At 39.2% G+C, this 20685-nt stretch overlaps 1 protein-coding gene across 1 annotated transcript in view; it reads right to left on the bottom strand.

Moving 5' to 3' along the window:
• Positions 1-20685, bottom strand: part of SVEP1 (sushi, von Willebrand factor type A, EGF and pentraxin domain containing 1) — a 481292-nt gene that overhangs the window by 41122 nt on the left and 419485 nt on the right. The window contains exons 42-46 of the mRNA XM_077475265.1: positions 13728-13904; positions 8134-8307; positions 6996-7169; positions 3061-3237; positions 465-635 (exon numbers count right to left, since the gene is read on the bottom strand). Of these exons, the coding sequence (XP_077331391.1) occupies positions 465-635; positions 3061-3237; positions 6996-7169; positions 8134-8307; positions 13728-13904 (873 nt within the window). The remainder of the gene's footprint in view (positions 1-464; positions 636-3060; positions 3238-6995; positions 7170-8133; positions 8308-13727; positions 13905-20685) is intronic.

Raw genomic sequence — 20685 nt, 5'->3', positions numbered from 1 at the left:
ACTCTTGGCCCCTCCCTCTTGCCAAGTTCTCCTAGAACAAACATCTTGCTATGGGAGCACATGAGCAGTCTCGCTCCAGAGCTCTGCGTGTCCATTCACACACAAAGCTGTGGCTTTGCCCCACCCCCTCTCTCTCCTCATTGGCTTACTGGCTGTGATTGACAGCAGCAAGAGCCTATGGTTCCCACTGCTTTCTCAGCCAATGAAGCGGGAGAGTCCCTGGAGAGCCGAGGTTCCTGTGCACATCACTGGCTCAAGATGGGCTCAGGTAAATATTAGAAAGGGCTGTGGAGGTTGCTGCACACAGAAGGTTTTTTTACCTTCATGCATAGAATGCATGAAGGTACAAAACCTTGAGCCTTTGCAACCACTTTAAGGTACATGGAAAACCAGTCAGGTGTTAAACAACTATCCAGTTGCTTGGGAAGTATAAAACATATATATAAATGAATAATCGGTATTACCTTTACAGGATGGTGGTGTAGTCCATGTCTGATTTTCCAAGCAAACACTCCTAATTGATCCCTCTAACATATATCCACTGTAACAAGAATATGTCACCATGTCTCCATAATGGTGGAATAATCCACGCACCATTGCATTTGGCACATGAATTGGAGGGCCACAAGAAATTTCTAAGAAAGAGAAAAATAATACAAACATAGTCAAAATATTGTGTATTAATGAATAGCACAAGAATTTGAGGTCCACAAGAAAACTCCAAAAGAAAAGAAATAGTTATACAATAGAAAAAATTAATAAAAATGTTTTAATCAGGTAAACTGTTTATTGATAGGAAATAAAATACCTGTGAACACAAACAATCTTACATATCACATCACAGCGTATAGTATAAAAATAGACATAAATGATTAAAACAATTTTACAACCGCTTAAAAGCAATTAAAATTCAATAATCAAAGCAGCGCTCCAGTCAACATATACTATTGACATTAATGTGCATAATTAAAATATACACAAAAAGACTCAAAATAGTGCTGTAATCATAGTCATAAATACAGTGATAGATGTGTAGGAAATAAAACAAGTCAGTGAAAAATCTGAGTGGGTGAGTTTGTAGATAGATCAATCGGTAAGTACACTTAACACCGTTATCCTCAACACCATGCTCCACACGTCCCCCTAGGGGTTTAAACTCACCAAATTGAAGAATTCAACGAGCCTTACTCCACCAAACAAATCCCAGCCTCCACCTCTGGTTCAATCTCCAGACATCCGAAATAGCTGCAGCACATAAAAGAAAGCAAGCCGACTCCACATCGAGCAGATCCGTTTGATTCGTTTTATTTGAGTCAGAAAGCCTGCGACCCTCCTTGGTCAGGGAGGTCACACAGCGCTTCCAAGCAAAGAGGGTCGCAGGCTTTCTGACTCAAATAAAACGAATCAAACGGATCTGCTCGATGTGGAGTCGGCTTGCTTTCTTTTATGTGCTGCGGCTATTTCGGATGTCTGGAGTTTGAACCAGAGGTGGAGGCTGGGATTTGTTTGGTGGAGTAAGGCTCGTTGAATTCTTCCATTTGGTGAGTTTAAACCCCTAGGGGGACGTGTGGAGCACGGTGTGGAGGATAACGGTGTTAAGTGCACTTACCAATTGATCTATCTACAAACTCACCCACTCAGCTTTTTCACTGACTTGTTTTATTTCCTGCACATCTATCACTGTATTTATGACTGTGATTACAGCACTATTTTGAGTCTTTTTGTGTATATTTTAATTATGCACATTAATGTCAATAGTATATGTTGACTGGAGCGCTGCTTTGATTATTGAATTTTAATTGCTTTTAAGCGGTTGTAAAATTGTTTTAATCATTTATGCCTATATGTAATAGTGGCTGCTGTTTTGTTGCAAACCATATATGTATTTAATAGTTTGCATATTGTAGGTGGAGTGATACTTGAACCTTTAGCACTGAGGTGGGAGGAACTGGGTAGCGCGATTTTGAACTTTTCTTCCCCTGTGGTGTATAGTATAAAAAGGTTACAATGCACAGGTATGCCAATAAAAAGTGATTGATATGCTTATCAGTATAGAACCTACTTTAAACAATAATACTAAAACTTTTCAACCAACAGGGATGGCAATGTGTGATATTGAAAGAGAAGTATAGGTTTGGGGGTTATTGTAGAATCATAGTTATCTAGGTGGATGCAGCATGGGTCCAACTGCATCTGTCCCCCAGTGCCACTTTACTGAGAACAGAGCCACCAAACATTGCCGATGGCTCCATTCTCTCATATCCCCGAGCAGAGAGCTGCTGCCTGTCAATCAGCAGCTCTCCTGCTCTGTTCCTCCACGCTCATTGGAGCACTGAGCTGTGGAGGGATGGGAAGCCGTCGTCTCGGACTCCCAATGGCTTGCTGATAGGCTGAGACAGCCATCAGTCTAGGCATCTGAAAGATCCAAAAAGTCAGGATGACGCGGTGCCACTGATCTGTGTGATGTCAGCAGACCGCTCTCTGCTGAAAATGGGTCACAGGAGTGCAAAACGAATTGCACTCCTGTGACACATAGGAGAAGCCTAGCCAAATGAGCTCAGGCTGGACCTCTCCTTTAAAAGACTGTAAAATTGTATCTACCAAAACAAACATATAAGGAGTTGTTTTGAATACACCAAGAGTACCCCAAAAAATATTTGTATAGTTTGCTTTAGACAGATCACACACAGGTAAATTATTTTCTTTAATTCCAGTAAAGTATTGGAAATTCTGGCCAGGAAACAGTTCTGAGATGCATTTTTATGCATGTTCTACCAGGGTTTCCTGCTTACATCACTGACTACAATATCACCTTCATTATAATTTCTATAGTGGGGAATTATATAGTGCTTGCTTATTTATTAATTTGTAGTTTTATCCCAATGCGTGCCACAGATACAGAGGTTCTAAACAGCCATACAGTATGAATAGCACTTTCACTCAAAAAAACATAAATAGAATAGAATCTAATAGAATTATTCAGTTTGTGATCCTTCTAGTGAATTCTAATTTACACCTCCCTGAATAGCAGCAATTTATGGTCAACAATGAGAAGCTTACTTTCGCATTTGGCATTTGCTTCTGTCCAGGTTTCATCAGCATCGCACGTCATAACATCTTGGCCCACAAGTCGATAGCCCTTTCTACATTTTATATACAATTTCTGGCCAACATAAAACTCTGTCTCTGTCACAACTGAATTCTCTGGGATAACAAATGGCACAGGACAAGGATTTGCTGTTCAAAAAAAAAAAAAAAAGAAAAAAGTTGGATATTTGCAAGAAACAGTATTCACTAAGTCCTGATCCTTGTAGGGGTGGTTACTGAGAACTTGGAAGCAGAAGAAGTAGCTCTCTAGTGGCTCAATTTTATTAAGCTGGTTTAACCTCCCTGGCGGTATGATTATTTCAGATTTTAGGTGCTGAAAGCGGTACCATTATTTTGCATGGAAATTTGGCGTTTTATATTGTAGGCCTGTAATTCTTAGGAATAACTCACTTAAATCTGTCCAAACAAAAGTCTAGTAGACATCCGGGTATGATAAAGTTTCAAACATGAAATCAGAAAGGATAATATAATAAATAACTATACATAATTATAACAAATAATAATATAATAATAATAATAAAAAATATTCAATAATAATCAAATCAAAAACACAGAAATTTGCTCAGTTGCAGAATTGTCATGCCGCATACACACGACCGGACTTTCCGGCAGACTAGGTCCGACGGTCTTCCCAACGGACTTTTAGCAGAGTTGTGACGGACTTTCCGAACGTATGGACATTGCCACACACGAACGGACTAAGTCCCCTCGAAAGTCTGTTCGTTTTGAATGTGATTACGTAATACGGGACTAAAAAAAGGAAGTTCAATAGCCAGTAGCCAATAGTTTCCCCTACATCATATTTGGTCCATCAGACCAGAATACAGACGAATGGTTTTCCCGACAGGAATTGAGTCTGTTGGACAGATTTGAAACATGCTCTATTTCTAGGTCTGTCTGATTTTTTTTAACGAAAAATGATTGGATTAGCTCACACACAATCAGATTGTCTGACGGACTGATTCCGTCAGACCTAGTCTGCTGGAAAGTCTGGTCGTGTGTACGCGGCATTACTTTCATTACTTTCAGTGATTGATGATGGATTTCCCCACAAATCACTATTACTCAATTCTGAAAGTGATTCTTATTTATTATCACTGTGTTCTAGCTGGTCTAAAACCACTTTTGATGTAAAGGGACAGTTTTGGTCACTATGGACAATCTCCAGTTTCCAGACAGAAAGAACAGTATTTATAATATAAAACTGCAGACAGGGCACTAAAAAAACCACTAGGGACAAAAGGGATGTGAAATAAATTGATACAGTAATGTAATCTGTAAGATTACAGTGTACTGTATATGTATTGTATTTTTTACTTTTTGAACTTGGCACCGTTCTCTGTCCTCGTGCGTCGCAGTGCTAGCAAGGAACAGAGCTCAGCTCTTTGTTGAATTGAGCGGAGGACAGCTCGCTCACACAGCTGGTAGGACATTGCAGGATCCTGGGGACAAGGTAAGTAAGCTGTACCTGGATCCTGCAATGTGATCTCAGGGGTTAATGCTTCACCCCGAGTTAAACTCGGGAATACCGTCAAGGAGGTTAATGGCTGTGTGTTGAGTTATTTTGAGGGGACAGCAAATTTACACTGTTATACAAGCTGTACACTCACTACTTTACATTGTAGCAAAGTGTCGTTTCTTCAGTGTTGTCACATGAAAAGGTATAATAAAATATAAAATATTTCAAAAAATGTGAGGGGTGTACTCACTTTTGTTAGATACTATATATATAGTGGAACCATAAGCAATATGCATATTAATTATTAGGTTTTAGTGGTCCTGTAAGGAGACCGCGACACAAATTAGCCACCTTTTTTAACAACTATTTTGGAACTTTCACCAATCTTTGCCACTGCATATGCACATTCATAGTTTTTTAGATTGATTTATATGTCCCTTTTGCCACTTCCCCACTTTTCAACGTTTGCTTTAAAGTGGAACTTCACATGAAAAGGTAAGTTCTGCTCATCCTCGTTCTCACTTCCTCCTCTACCAGTTCTGGGAGTTTATTCATTTTTTTATCAGGAAGTATTTGTAGCTGCTGACTTGTAATAATTATTATTTTTTTTTTTATAACTGACTGCAGCTCCTCTTTAAGAACTGGGTACAGTAAAGCATGAGCAGAGCATAAGGTGAGTATATGCAGGAGGGGTTTGTTTTGCTTCAGGGATTCCTTTGGGCACTTAGGGCCACTTTAAAGGCTTAAAGTGGTATTAAACCCAAAAATGTATTATACTGCAGCTTACCATTCATTAGAAGTGGTGGCTGCATTCAATTTCTTTTATTTGGCTTTCTTCCCTCTGTTTTAACCTGGAGATCTGGCCAGTAACACACCTCTTGTATTACCGAGACACAACTCTAGATGAATGAACAGAGGGGGGCACAGCAGACAGCAGCCCTGCCAGTGTTAAGTGGTTTGTCTCATCCATGTAAACTTTACTTTCTGCTGGAGAGCTTGAGCTTGGGAAAAACAGCAGAATTAGTGGTTGGATCACCAGATGAAAATAGAAGAAAGAAACCCTGAAAAAAAAAAATTAATCCAGCCATAAAATCTAAGAAATGGTAAGCTGCAATATAATTAATGCTTGCTTTTGGGTTTAATAAAACTTAAAAAAGTATTGCCTTTAGAATAACTTTATATCATTTGAATTTAAATCTGCCAATACACACAAAGCATCATGTGATAGCAGTAGTTATAATACAGTAATAGCACAACATTTTCACTTTGTATAGCGTTAATCACGACAAAAATGGTAAAAAGAAAAACTGCGCTATGTAAAAAGGACCAAGCTGCAACTCAAAGCATTATATAATGTCTTTTGTAGTGACAAAACGCATAGGGGGGAGCGGCGTGCTGTCGTCACTGTGTGCTGCATGAGTCCAGGATGTGAACGCGCTGCTGTCTAGAGCCGGCCGGCTCAATTATTCTTTGCTGTTTTTATTTAACGAAACTGTAAGTGTCCATTTGACTTTTATATGATTAATAAATAGTGAAGGTTTTACACTATGCCAGCTTCCTTTTATTCTATAGGGATTTAACCTTCTGGCCTTACTTGGATGAGTACTACCGCTGTTGGGATAGAGGAATGTGGTGCTTGCCATTGAGATCCTAGGCTGGATTATTAGACACTTGCGCTCCCGGGTCCCCTGTAGCAAGGGACCATATTGTTCTGGTAAGTGGTAGTTTGTACTTAGGTGGAGGCACTTCTTTTTTCTCCTCACAGCTCTTGTGGTGTTTGGATTCATGTCACCGTGATTAAGTCACCTGTATAATGTGCATGGACATTCTTTTTGCGTTTATCAGCAATTATATGTCACATTGATTCACTGTTAGCTGATATTTTTTTTATTTTTTTTTGATTAGTGTCACATACAATTTTGTTTACTATTATTACTTATCATCTACCCATTATTACCATTCGTTATCACTCATATTATTGCATGATTGGGTTTCATTAACCACTTTGTATACACTCAGTGATGTTTGCGAATATATTTTTTCAATTAACTTACGTGTTTCTACTCACATACTGTCAGACTGTTTTTTTTTTATTAATTTTTTCAAATTAACCGTTTGCCAGTGATAAGTGCACTGCTCCAGCTCTCGTGGTTTTTTGTGTCCCATTAGTCACTCTTAGCGCAGCTTCATGCTTTTTTTAATTACAACAAAGCAACTTAGAAGGATGACATAAGTTTACCATTCATAGGGCTGGAATTTTTACATCAAATCACTTTTCTATACCGCTTACACAAAGGTAACCATAGATATACCTGCCACTCACTAACTGAGTTTTATGATATAAAGACTGTCATTGGCATTCTGTGAAAATATAAAAGGTGTTTCCACTATACAAATATAGGTATGTAAGATTTAAATAAACACACACGTTTACAGACAGGTGTGGGATAGCTCCATATTCCATTTCCTGTACACTCTGCTAGATGTTCACCATCCAGGCTATATCCATCAAGACAATGGTATTTTACACTGCTTCCAACAGTTACATTGTCATATTCAGTATATCCATTATCTAACTGACTTGGGGTTTCACATCTTGTTTCTGAAAGAAGAACATGTTGATTAGACCATATTACTTTGTGTACTGTATGTACATTTATATCAATGCAACTTTTCATGTTATTTTGCTATATATTATGAGACATACCCAAATGTTTGACTTGATAAAGATCAGTAATGCTTGCATTGTGTACACCATTAAGCAGATTCAATAAGGAAGAGTAAAATAATACAGAACACATCCTTGTAGCTAGGAATCAGCTTGACTAGTATAATATTTACTTTTTACTGGTGCTTACCTATGTTTCCTGGAACGCTGAGGTTGCTATGACCCATGAACCTTTGCTGCCAAACTCTTTTATACCTGATGTAAGCTTTAAATGATAGATGAGCTTTGGTGGGTTAAAGAGTAACTCTATTTTAAAGGATGCTTATTTAAATCTTACTTTTATTTGTATAATACAATTATCTTTTAAGTTGCCCCCATCCACCAAGCCAAAGTTTTACTCTCATCTGCCCACTGCAAGGTCTACTCGGTGCAGTCTACAGGGCACCCCACAGTCAGGCTAATACTTTTTGGGGTGCTGGGGGTAACTTTAAGAATACTTAAAGTATAAATAGCCTTTACTTACTTACTTAGCCTTTACTTACTTAGCTATCTATACTTACTTACTAAAGTATAGATAGCCTTTACACTAATCAGGAAATTATTTTAGCTCAGGCTCAGGACACTTTTATTGTTACATACCAATCCATTCTTTATCATGTTTAATAAATTAGATCCAAAAGGGAGATTAAGGCTCCATTGTAATGGGAACAGTATGTGTATGAAAATAAATCTCAAAGACAACACAAGAAATACAATTAGTGAATGGACCTGCTGTTGTCTCATACCTACAAATTATGCTAATAAAAAAGCAATATATGGTAATAATATTAACTGCAGATTCATTTCCCCCTTCGTCTGTAACCTCAATTCCAGGACTGGCCTAAACATCTACACTTACCCTTGCAAGACGGGAAAGGTTGACTCCATGTTCCATCAGCAAGACATGTCATATTCTCTGGCCCAACAAGATGATAACCAGGATTGCATATGTAGGTGATATTACTACTATATGTATTTCCTCTTGAAACAGAAATGGCATTCTCTATAACTGGGTAAGGCTCACAGGTTACAACTAAGCAGAGAAAGTAAAAAAGCAAGTTAATTTTCTTTGTAGGCTAAGCAATTATAAGAGAGAACATTACAGAATATTTAATCATAAAAAGTGAGGACCCATATAAGGCTCCAATTAATAAAATATTAATGTAGGCATATTTTCATTGCTGTGTGTTTTTGCTTGTTTTTCATCACATATGTAACTGAATGAACCATCTGTGCTTGTTATTTTATTGGTTGACTGTTCAAGTTAATTTACAAAAAATATTGCATTTGTTCTAACGTCTCAAAATACTGCTATTTATATATAACTACAAGATGGTTATAATCCAAAGCCAATCAGTTTAAATGAGGTGTATTTGAGGAAAAACAATGTGGCAAGTATAATCTGCCAAAATAAGCATTGGTTTCAGCCATGTGGCTGATATTTTACATAAGAAATAGCCTTAGATTTTTTAACATTGTTCTGCCTCCTGTGCGACAAAGTACATGTAGTATTAATCCAATTTAATTATTAGCCCCCTAAGGCTAAGTTCACACTTGGCATTAAAAGCAGACGTTTGAGAAGTGTTAAAAACGCCATTCAAATGCCTATGGAAATGATAAAATGGACAGCACACAGTGCTGTTCACAATAGCAACACATGAAATGTTAGCATCGCTACGCTTCAAAATTGAAGCCTTATGTCAAGTCAGGAGGCATTTGAGGCCTTTCAATGCCTCTCATTCTAGTCTATGGTAACTCTTCGCAAACGCTCTGGCAGGCAGTTGCGGTACGATTGTGGGGGATTCGTTTATGTCCTCTAATGAACTAGTTTATATCCTCTAATGAACGTTTGTAGAACAGCTTTGACACGCCTTAACTGTCATCAAATGCTTCAAAACTGCCCATAGGGTATTTTGGGAGCATATTTAACTTGTCGTTATCGCTTATAAAACAGCAGTCTAACACCCATACTAAAGCTCATTAACACAAGTCTAACGTCAATACTAACACTATAGGAACATTTGTTAAATTTAGTCAAGTGTGAACAAGCCCAATATCTAGTTATGAGGTCTGCCATGACCCCCCCCCCCCCACATAGGCTGTTCAACAAAAACTTGGAAGAATAGGTTACATCATAATGGCAGCTTGTCTCTGCTCAGAGCACTTTCCTGAGACATGAGGGATGAGGAGAGAGGGGTGAGGAATGAGGAATGAGGGGTGTGTGTCAGCCTCCTGTCTCCCTGCATTCTTCTTTCCACAGCTTGCTAAGGAAAATACTGAGCCAAGACAAGCTGCTGTTATGATGGATCAATCTCCTGCCTAGATGTTGTCATCTCCTCTCTAGATGTTGTGAGATTTGCCATGGGGAAAGGGGAGGGGGACAGGTCAGACTTCATAACTAGACTTAAAGTAGAATTTCACCCTAAAACTAAAATATGTAAATCCACTAGCATCCACAATCTAAGACTAACCTATCTAGCCCTGTCAAGAAGAAATCAATTTACATACCTTTTCTGAAGCCGATCAGGTTCGGTCTTCAGTGACGGAAGCTCTGTGCAGGAGACAGCCAACAACGGCTGTGAAGTGCCTGGAAAGTGACATCACCCATGAGATTATTATGGGGCTTCCGTTGTCAGCTGCCTCCTCTGCACCTGCCTACACAAAGAAGCTGGCGCTGACAGCTCAGTGTGGGACTGGCTTCAGAAAAAGTATGTATAGTGATTTCTTTTTTACAGGGCTAGATAGGTTAGTCTTAGATTGTGGATACAAGTAGATTTATTTTTAGGGTGAACTTCTACTTTAACCTCTTCATGCCGACCGTATGCAAATATGCAGCTTGGCATTTTTCTTCCCCAGGGGCTGCATATTTGTGTATCTCCCTTTGTGACTGGGGTCTTACAGAGAGCCCCGGTCCCTGCGACCCTGAACCCCTGGTTGGCCAGCACAGTGATCAGTCACTGTGAAGCCAGTCCCGTGTTTTCTGTGTCTGTGAAAGGATGAGAGAGATACATTATATCACTCTCTGTCCTTGCAAAGAGAAAAAAAAGTGTGTGTAGAAAAAAAAATAATGAAAAGAAATAAAATTACAAAAATACCTTGATCAAGGTTTCATCTAGGTCAGTGCCATGGTTAAGATGGACATTCATGGTCAAATTTCAAAATAATTTTCTTTTGAAAATCCAAAACTTCGTCATTTTGTGATCTGATGGTGCCATCATTGATTTCGAAATTCGACCAACCAAGCCTTCAATATCGCTATGCTACAGAAAAGAATTTTCGTGGCTGGGAATCTTGTTTTCTTTCCGGGAATTTTCTTTTCTTGCACATGTGCATTTATTTTTTGATTACAGTTCTCGCACGATTCCCCCATCACTGATTAGAAAATAGTTTGTTTTTCAAAAAATTTCCAACATGCCCGATTACTCAAATTTGATGGCCGCACAAAAATCCGCTGTTGCTGCAGCTCACTAATGGTGCAAAATTCGAATGAAAATTCTTAGATAAGATTTTCAAAAGAAAATTCTTTCTAAATTCGACCCATGTATAGCCTGCCTTAGTGTTTGGGTCAAAAAACGCGAAATGCGCACTATTGATTCTGTGCTGTACTACAGGTACAAACCACAACTAACATATACATATGTGGAAACATTGCAATCTTCAGGAGCAGGAGGATTTATTTAAGATTGTTGTTTGATGGTAGGTTATGGTAATAGCAAGAAATATACAGTTACATTTAAAAAACATTTTTTATATTTTGGTCCAGTTTTCCTTTGACAATAAAAAAAAATCAAGAAATATCCATTACCATTTGCCGTCAAATGAAAGCCCAATTTGTCCTGAAAAAAAACACGGTATAATCCACCTGGATGTACAAAGTAGTTGTGATGCTATGTACAGTTTTAATAATACATGTCAAAATTAAAAAATTGGGCTTAGGGATTTCAAATCATTTTACCCTTAGGCGCGAAAGGGTTAAACTGGGTACACATTGTGAGCTTTTTTTTTTTTTTGTTTTGTTCAAGCAGCAGACTGAATGAAAAAAAAAAAACTTCACAGAAGGGAGGTGGATGCAGGACTCTCCCCCACTACGGGGACTCCACCCCTGTCAGAATACACTGATTGGTGCTCCTGATCGAATGAAGGTTTTCCAGCAGGATCATTTAACAAAAGCTGATCTAACAACCGGTTTTGGTCAAACAGAGAGGGCTACGCACAAATCGAAATTCAGCTAGTTCCTGCTGAACCAGTCGAATTTCAATCCATGTGTACCCAGCTATAGGAAGCACCTAGCAACATGGCACAAAGTACTACATGTACTTTGTTACATGAGGGCAGAACAATGTAAAAAATTGTAATGGTAGTTCTACTTTAGGCTGGGTTCAGATTAGCTGCAGCCGCGGCTCACAGCAGGAGGTCCAGCAGGTGTCTGTTCACCAGTTCAGGTTCGAATCAGGTCTGAATTTTTGGCTGAATTCGCACCTGAAACTGGCCAAAAGACGCACAGGACCCTTCAAAAATTCCGAACGTGGCCGCCCCGGTTGAGAGCCAGTCACACTCTCCTGCCATACGAATTGGATGTGGAGCCCCGCGGAGTCTTCTGATGTGGCCCGCGACCCACTTATCTGAGATGGCGGGTCGGCAAGCCCAGATTGTGGGATGCTGATCTGCCATCCCAGAGCATCAGTGTAGTGAATGAAGCTGGCGGTAGAGGAAACAAGCGGCTGTGGAACAGAGCAGCATAAGCCGATGCCTCTTGTATAGCGCCGGAGTCACAGGCGGAGTGATACCAAATGCAATCTGCCTGGGACAGCAACAGCTGCTGATACCTGAATGAAAGACTGTTAATAAAGGACATTTTATTACTGAAATCACAGCCTATATACAGGCATATCTGTTCTGCAGTGGTTACTGGGGTGTTTTTAAATTGATCCGTAGGTGCAGAGCAGTTCACCTGCGGGTTACCTGCACTGAGCCATAGACTTCTTTTATTAGCTGCTGGTTTGGTGTGCATTCAGAAAGTACACCACACCTGCAGCGTATCAGTGTGAAAGCAGCCTTAGGCCCCTTTTACGCGATTGGTCGGACCCAATTGAACCCTCCATTCACCTCTATAGAGCGGCAGATGTAAATGGACTAGTGTCCATTTACACCAGCCTACCTCCAATCTAAAAAAAAAAAAAACAGAAGGGGATTGGATTGGAGGGCCCATAGAGTAGAGTGGGCTGTGTTCGTGTCCCCTCTGCATATGCAGAGCGGACATGGGCCTATCATCCGCCCGTTCCATTAATTGTGGCCCTTGACTGGTTACCAAGTCGCTTACGTGGCCCTTGTTCTTCAAAAGGTTGGGCACCCCTGCTTTATACTTTCAATAATTCAGCCACACCACAGATAGTATTATAGCTTTCTGAACTGAATCTTGTATTTACCAACCTAAACTTTTTTTTTTTTTTTTACAGTAAGACTAAGGGGACTGAACAGATAAGGGTTTAAACTATTCAATGCAAAAATGATCCAATTATTCGTAATGTATATGTATTCTGCTTATACAGCCACATTTAGGAAATATAGAGGGAGATTTACTAAAAGTTGAGCAAGCAAAATCTGTTGCAGCTCTGCGCAGAAACCAACCAGCTTCCAGGGTTTATTGTCAAAGTTTAATTGAACAAGCTGAATTTAGACGCTGATTGGCTACCATGCATGGTTGCACCAGATTTTCCCTGAGTCCCGATAAAAGGAACTCATAAAACTCTATTTAATATCCATCCTTAAGTAAGGAAAACTGTTCAAAATTACATCTTCTACCACAACTGCCATCACTGTAGGTATTCATGTCACACCAAATAACAGATAACAGAAAAAGGACTCCGCCAATCATAAAGTCTTATTTTATCATGCCCCGCTCAATTTTCCTTCACCCTTCCAACCTTTTTTCTTGCAGTTCGCTTACTCCTAATACAGTATATCACTCTAGCTCTTGGTGTCTTTCTTGCTTGACAGATACGTGGGTCCATTTCATTGAGTGATGAGAGACATTACTCTACAATCAAGCAGGAAACAACAGCCTTTCCAGATGACACACGGAGCTCTGATATTTCCAAACTCTCACGTTTTGAGATTTAGGCAGGGAATTTAGAGCTTTAGCACCAAAACAGGCTATGAAGTTAAATGTAATAACTACATTCAATAAGGGCTGACTCACTCATTGAGTAATTTCTCCTATTGCCCTGTGTTTTCTTCAAATGGGGGGAATGTAATTTCCTGACAGCTGTTGCACATAATTATGTTACCCGCTGAAAAAAAATAAGTAATTTCTCTACAAAGTGCCCAAGTAGTTGGAAGCATAGATAGTTATATATAAGACTGACGATAACATAAATATGAGCTCTCGAAGTAAAGAATAAACTTTTTGGAAATGTTGTTTCTTTTCACATAAAATGATCTTTAGTTACTTACTCACACACGTAGGAGGGGTAGAGGGGCGCCACAGTTTATCCACATGACAGATCCTTCGACTTGGCCCAAGAAGTTCATAGCCTTGATTGCAACTATAGTGAAGTTCATCTTCGTAAAAATAATTTATGCCTTGGATAATCCCATTCTCCAACGGTTCTGGAGGGTTGCAGGAGATTCCTAAACAAAAACATCTATTAAACAAAACAAAAAGTATGCTCCTCTCTCTGCATAATTATTTTTTCTCTTGGTGGATATTTTCTTATGTCTATATTTTAAGGGTGCTTTAATGGAAAGTCATAAAAAATATATATTTCTGAGTACACACTTTTTCAGCTGCCATTGTCACATGGGAAATTAAAACAAAATATATTGGAAAACTCCTTTTTTCAAAGGGTTACTCATTTTGTTACATTTTTGCTCAACAAATTGGCTTAGATTAGGAATCACATGCAATGCTTTGATATACCAGCAAAGCTTTCATAAAGTTAAATAATAAATGCTTTTTCCAAAAAAAAAAAAGACTCTTTGAGGGTGACATTAACATTTGATGCTCACAAGGGAAGGGTACGATTTCTTAGGTACAGGCACAAATTGGGATTAGGTATGAGAGTTTTTGCTGAAATTTTGTGAAATGCGAAAAGTTTTGGAGTCAAAGGGGAAGGCAAAATTAAGGTGTTGAGGGAGTTTTTTTTTTAGATCTCAAGAAGATACTTTGAATTATTCTGGACCTGCCCTTGTGGAAAAATCAAACATGGTATATTATAATGCCTTCTTATTTGTTACCTGCATATAGTAATACAGTAAATGTCCCATTTATTGCCTGTCTATTGTCATTGTGCTCATTTGGTGCCTACGTATTGTCACAACTTATTTTCCAGTGTATTGTGATGCCTGCCCCTTTATTACCCACATATTGTCACAATTGCTCATTTGTTGCCTGGATAGTGTCATAATTGTTTGTTTGTTGCCTGAGAAATGCCTTGATTACCCACATTTTTTAATTTCTGCTTGCGTGTTTTTATGATTTCCTATTCTTTGCCCACATATTGTAAAGTCTGACCATTTTTTGCCTGCATATTTTTTGCCTACACAGTAGACATGTGCAGAATGGAAAAATGTTTTAATTTCGGAAAGATTCATTATGTTACTGATCTCCTTTTTGTTTCGTTTATTCATTTTCTAAGGAAATGCAAATCTTCAGGAAACAATTTGAATTTGGATTGGTTCGACCGATTCAAACTTTGTGTGAAGAATAGCTAGTTGTTAGGGAGTGGGCCAGGAAAGCCATGTCCTTAAAAACCAATGACAGAACATGGCTCTGCCCTGCTCCCTCCTCACTGACTGTGATTGACAGCAGCAGGAGCCAATGGTCCTCACTGCTGTGTCTGAGCCAGGGAGGAGAGAGAGAGAGAGCCCCTGCTCTTATGTGTGGACCGAGATTGGACTTAGGTACATATTTGTGGGGGCTGGGGGGAGCTGTTTGCAGAAGGTTTTTTTACCTTTAGGCATAGAATACATTAAAATAAAATAAAAAACTTCTGCCTTTAGAACCACTTTCACTTTGCAACTTTCATTCCTACCAAAATTGTTACTCTTATGTCAAGAATAAGCGTATCTTCAATTATCAGTTTAAGGGTTATTAAGAGATACACAGACAAGGGACATCAAAAGGCATATTAAAGCAAGAAGCTGGAAGATCAAAGGACTACCCCTAGTGATGCGTTATAAGAACATATAAAGCATATACTGTAAACAAAGAATTGACTTACAAACTCTTTAGAATATTTGCCTGAAAAGCAGGTCCCCCACTCCCAGTTTATTTATATGCTCATCTATGTTGTTAGGCAAAGGTAAAGAAATTCTAGAATAAACTAAAGATGAGTGTGCAACTTTATGACTACAAAAATGTCCTTTGTGTTACAGATGATACGTTCATTGATGTCACATCTGTAAATGAAAAGCTGCAGTAATTTATTAGTTATGACAGCCCCACCATCACTTAAAGAATATCCAAACCCAAGCCTAAAACAATACTATATTTCAGTATATCGATCCCTAAATGTGGTGTCTGCTTTTGTTTTTTTAGGCTTATTTTCCTTTATTTTCACCTGGTGATCTGGCCAGTAACACACTTCCCTGTATAGGGCGTCCCTGCTCTGGATCGAGAAGCAATGAAGAGCCCTTTGGATGGCAGCATTGTCAGTCTGGGGAGAGTATTGTTAGATGCAATAGCAATTTTAGGAGAAATACTAATAAATTAAAGTTGAACTCCAGCTAACACTTTTTTTAACAGTTATAGCAACAGTTTTTTGTTTCTTTGGGGATATAGGTTTTACCTAAATGAATAAGAGCTGATCATTGTAAGCACCCCTGTCAGTGTTAAACAGTTTGTCTTGAACCTAATTGCCATTTTTCTGGGCAGCTTGGTCTGTTAACCCCCCTGGCGGTATTCCCGAGTCTGGCTCGGGGTGAAAATTTTCTACCATTAGCGGTAACCCCGAGCCAGACTCGGGGCCGCATCGCTGGATCCAGGAAGAGGTTACTTACCTTGTCCCCTGGATCTAGCGATGTCCCCCGCTGTAGGAGCTAGCCATCCTCCGCTCGATCTATCACGGAGCCGAGCTCCGTTTCCTGCGAGCGTTGCGATGCACGGGGGAGGAGAACGGCGCCAAATTCAAAAAGTGAAACACACAGTATACATACAGTATAATGTAATCTTACAGATTACATTGCTGTATGTAATTATTTCACATCCCCTTTGTCCTTAGTGGTCTGCCCAGTGCCCTGCATGTAGTTTTATAATATAAAAACTGTTCTTTATGCCTGGAAACTGGAGATTGTCCGTAGCAACCAAAACTGTCCCTTTACATCAAAAATGGTTTTAGACCAGCTAGAAAACAGCGATAATAAATTAAAATCACCATTCAATCCTTTCTAGCGGATATCAACCTCCCATCGCTAACTCAAACACAATTATCGAACCTCAACGAGCCCATTTCTCAAGTTGAAATTCAAAAAGCAATATACTCACTTCCACTTGGCAAATCCCCAGGCCCGGATGGACTTCCCAACGATTACTATAAGGCATTCCAAAATATTCTAACTCCTGCACTTCAAAAGATCTTTCCTCAATCCACATCTACCTCCTCTTTCCCTCCTGAGATGCTCAGGGCGTATGTGGTGACCATTCCGAAGCTGGGAAAAAGCCCTGATACTCCCCCCAACTTTCGTCCAATATCACTTTTCAACACAGACTTCAAAACTATGCAAAAATACTAGCCCAAAGACTATTGTATATCTTACCTACACTGATTAATCCAGATCAGTCAGGATTTACGGTGGGGAGGCAGGCGTCAGACGCTACCTGCAGAGTCATTAATCTCATTCACTATGCGAGAATCGGGTGCCTTCTCTGCTCCTATCTTTGGACACGGAGAAGGCGTTCGACAGGATACATGAGACTTGTTCTTAGTAAGTTTGGCTTTGAGGGCCCTATTTTGTCCGCTGTTCTAGCCCTCTATTCGTCGTCCTCAGGACAAGTATATACATCGAACATCCTATCCTGGCCGTTTCTCATCCCCAATGGAACAAGACAGGGATGCCCCCTGTCCCCCTCAATTTTTAATCATCTCATAGAGCCCTTAGCGGAAAAAATCAGATCACATGCCAAGGTCATGGGTTTCTCCTTTCAAGACCAGACCCACAAAATTAATCTTTTTGCTTATGGCATTATCCTATTCATTAATTCCCCACTTCAATCTCTACCCCATGCCCACCATATCCTAGACAGTTTCAGTAAGATCTCATACTATAAAGTTAATTATACCAATCATTAATTTTACCCATTGGCGTTCTATCAACGCTCCAGAGTAGACTGAGAAATGTGTTTCGGTACTCATGGAGCAGTGATGGAAATCCTTACCTAGGTCTTCAACTGACAACAGACCCACTCAAATTGGCAGATGCAAACTACTTACCATTATTGAATAAACTATCAATATAAACCAAACGATTATCTAAATTTGAACTAACTTGGTCGGGCCTCTTGACGTCATTCAGGATGCTTATACTTCCCCAAATTCTGTACATATTTCATACTTTACCTGTCCCCTTAAAACTTAGCCATCTTCAAACACTAAATATCCTCCTTATCAAATATGTGTGGAATCATAAAAAACCCAGATGCTCCAGAGTCCACTTAATTAAACATAGATCAGCAGAGGGTATGGGGTTTATTGAGCTACAAGACTACCCTAAAGCCTCCAAGCTTACCCAAATCAAAGTTTGGCTTACAAACACATCAGTTACTCCATGGCGCAGTATTGAGCAGATCTTTAGTCCCACTAAAGACCTTGCTACTACTTGATATGTGGAAGCCCTTTCCCCTAAAGCATCTCCCCGTAACCATACAAGCCTCGCTTATGGCCTGGAGAGACCTCTGTAGATATAAATCACCAACCATCAAACTAACGGAAATACCTATTCGTATCAATATATTAACCAAAGCAATTCCTGATATTATGATTAAGGATTGGTAACTCAGGGGTATTACCCATATTGCTGATCTACTTCAAGACAACCACCTTAAGGCCTTTAAGACTCTTAAGGCGGAATATAACCTTCTGCCTAGAGATGAATAAAAATACTTTCAAATATCCCATTTCCTAAACTCAGTGGACTCCCGGCGTTTATACCTACTAGACTCGATTTGGAAATTCTACACAACCCCATCCACACCACTTAAATGTATTTCTCTTTTCTATACTCTCCTTCAGAGTAAACTTGTTTTCACCAAGACTGCTCCCTTCCAGAAATGGGAGGAGGACTTGGGGAAATGTTTCACTCAACAGCAATGGAGAACAGCCCTTAACACAACCTACAAAGCCTACAAATGTGTAAATCATTGGGAACTGTCTCAGAAAATAACTCTGAGATGGTATCTTACTCCATATAGGATGTCTAAAATCTCCCAAACCAACTCTAGTCTGTGTTGGAGAGGTTGTGGTGACATGGGTAATATTAAGCATATTTTCTGGTCTTGTAGGCATTTAACCAGCTTTTGGCATAGTATCTTTCACCTACTTTCTTCTATTATTATTATTACTATTTAGTATTCTCATATCCCCAAGCCCTGAGTTAGCAATACTAAATCTTCGAATATACATTTTTCCCTCACACATTGGTCGTCACACATGTTCTCTTGGCAGCTAGATTGCTTATAACTAAAAATTGGAAAACAAATGTGCTACCTAATATATCTGATGTGATCCCTATCATACAAACTTACCACACCTTATTGGCTAACAGACTAGGCTCCAAGAGAAGGTGTGATGGGCAATGGAAAATATGGAGGCTAATATTTCAGTGATTGTGTGTGTGTACTTTGATAACATCAAAGACTTTATGTAAGGGATTATTGACCTAAGCAATGTTCATCTCTGGTTCTAGTTCTAGCTCTAGTTTTAACCTTATTCTAACTATAATGCTAACTCTGTTTCTAACTTAATTCTAAATCTGTGCTAAACTTTTACTCCAACTTAAACTCTACTCTACTTAATTGTGACAGTGAATCACCTAGTATCGTATCATCTGTTTGCTACCTACCATGTTATGTCATTAGGTTGTATTTCACCTAGAATATGTTTCACTCTTCTTATTACACTACATGTCAATCCATGTTAATACTGTTTGTTCCCTCTTTGTTACCTATTACTATGCAGGTGAAATTTGTTGGAGTTTGTGTTTTGTTTGTTAATTGACATCCACAGATACATGGAACCCTGGGCAATACCTTTCAATTATTGTGGCCTTGACATACTGTATATTCTGTAAATCTCTTAAAAATTCCAATAAAAATTGTAAAAACCAAAAAACATACTGGCTAACTGGATACAATGTTACCCGCATTTAACTGATTTAAATGCTCATATATATAAATACATAATGGAACACTATTATGTATTTGGCTTAAGGGAACAAGTATTTTTTTCTGTTCACATTTTGTTCAATCTACATGAATATCTTAAGGAAGTATGGAAAAATGTGTCAAGCTATAAATATGCAACAGCTTTGAGGTGTCTGACTCTTCTACCCCTCCTTCATTTTTCTTTTTTTGTCTCTGCCTCTATACTATATTATGAACTTTATTTACATTACATGGGTTGTAAAAATGTTTCAAGGTAGTCATTATTATTATACAGGATTTATATAGCGTCAACAGTTTGCCCAACAGTTAACAAAATGAGGGCAGACATTACAGTTACATTACAATTTGGTACAAGAGGAATCATATGGCCCTGCTCATTAGAGCTTAAAATCTAGGAGGGAGGGTCAATTGATACAAAAGGTAATAGCTGTGAGGGATGAGTTGATGGAGGAAGTAAAACAGTGTTAGTTAGAAGCAGGATAGGCTTCTTTAAAGAGAAGGCTTTTCAGGGATCTTCTAAAGATGAATAGATTAGGAAACAGTTGGACAGATTGGGTTAGGGAGTTCCAAAGGATGGGAGACACTCTAAAGAAATCCTGGAGGTGAGCGTGAGAGGAGATTACAAGGAAGCTAGAGAACAGGAGGTCTTGGGAGGACCGAAGAGAACAGCTTGGTTGGTATTTTGGGACTAGGTTAGTGATGTAGCTTGGAGCAGAGTTGTGGATGGCTTTGTAAATTATTGTTAGTACTTTGAGTTTTATTTGTTGGGCGAGTGGAAACCAGTAGAGCGAATGGCAGAGAGGGGTGGAGGACACTGAATGTTTGGTAAGGTGGATGAGTCTTGTAGCAGCATTCATTATGGACTGAAGGGGGGGGGGGTAGTCTATGTAAAGGTAATCCAATGAGGAAGGAGTTGCAGTAGTCGAGGCGAGAAATGACCAGGGAGTGAATTAGAAGTGTGGTGGTGCCATCGGGTGGGCAAAAGGGCATACAGGTAAGTCCCCTTTAAGATGCATAATTGTGGGCACGCGT

The sequence above is a fragment of the Lithobates pipiens genome, unplaced genomic scaffold (genome assembly GCF_037356315.1).
Source record: "Lithobates pipiens isolate NorthernLeopardFrog02 unplaced genomic scaffold, aLitPip1_a1.2 Scaffold_13, whole genome shotgun sequence".
NCBI classification, from domain to species: domain Eukaryota; kingdom Metazoa; phylum Chordata; class Amphibia; order Anura; family Ranidae; genus Lithobates; species Lithobates pipiens.
The sequence above is the reverse complement of the archived record's forward strand: the minus strand, read 5'-3'. Positions and strand labels throughout refer to the sequence as shown.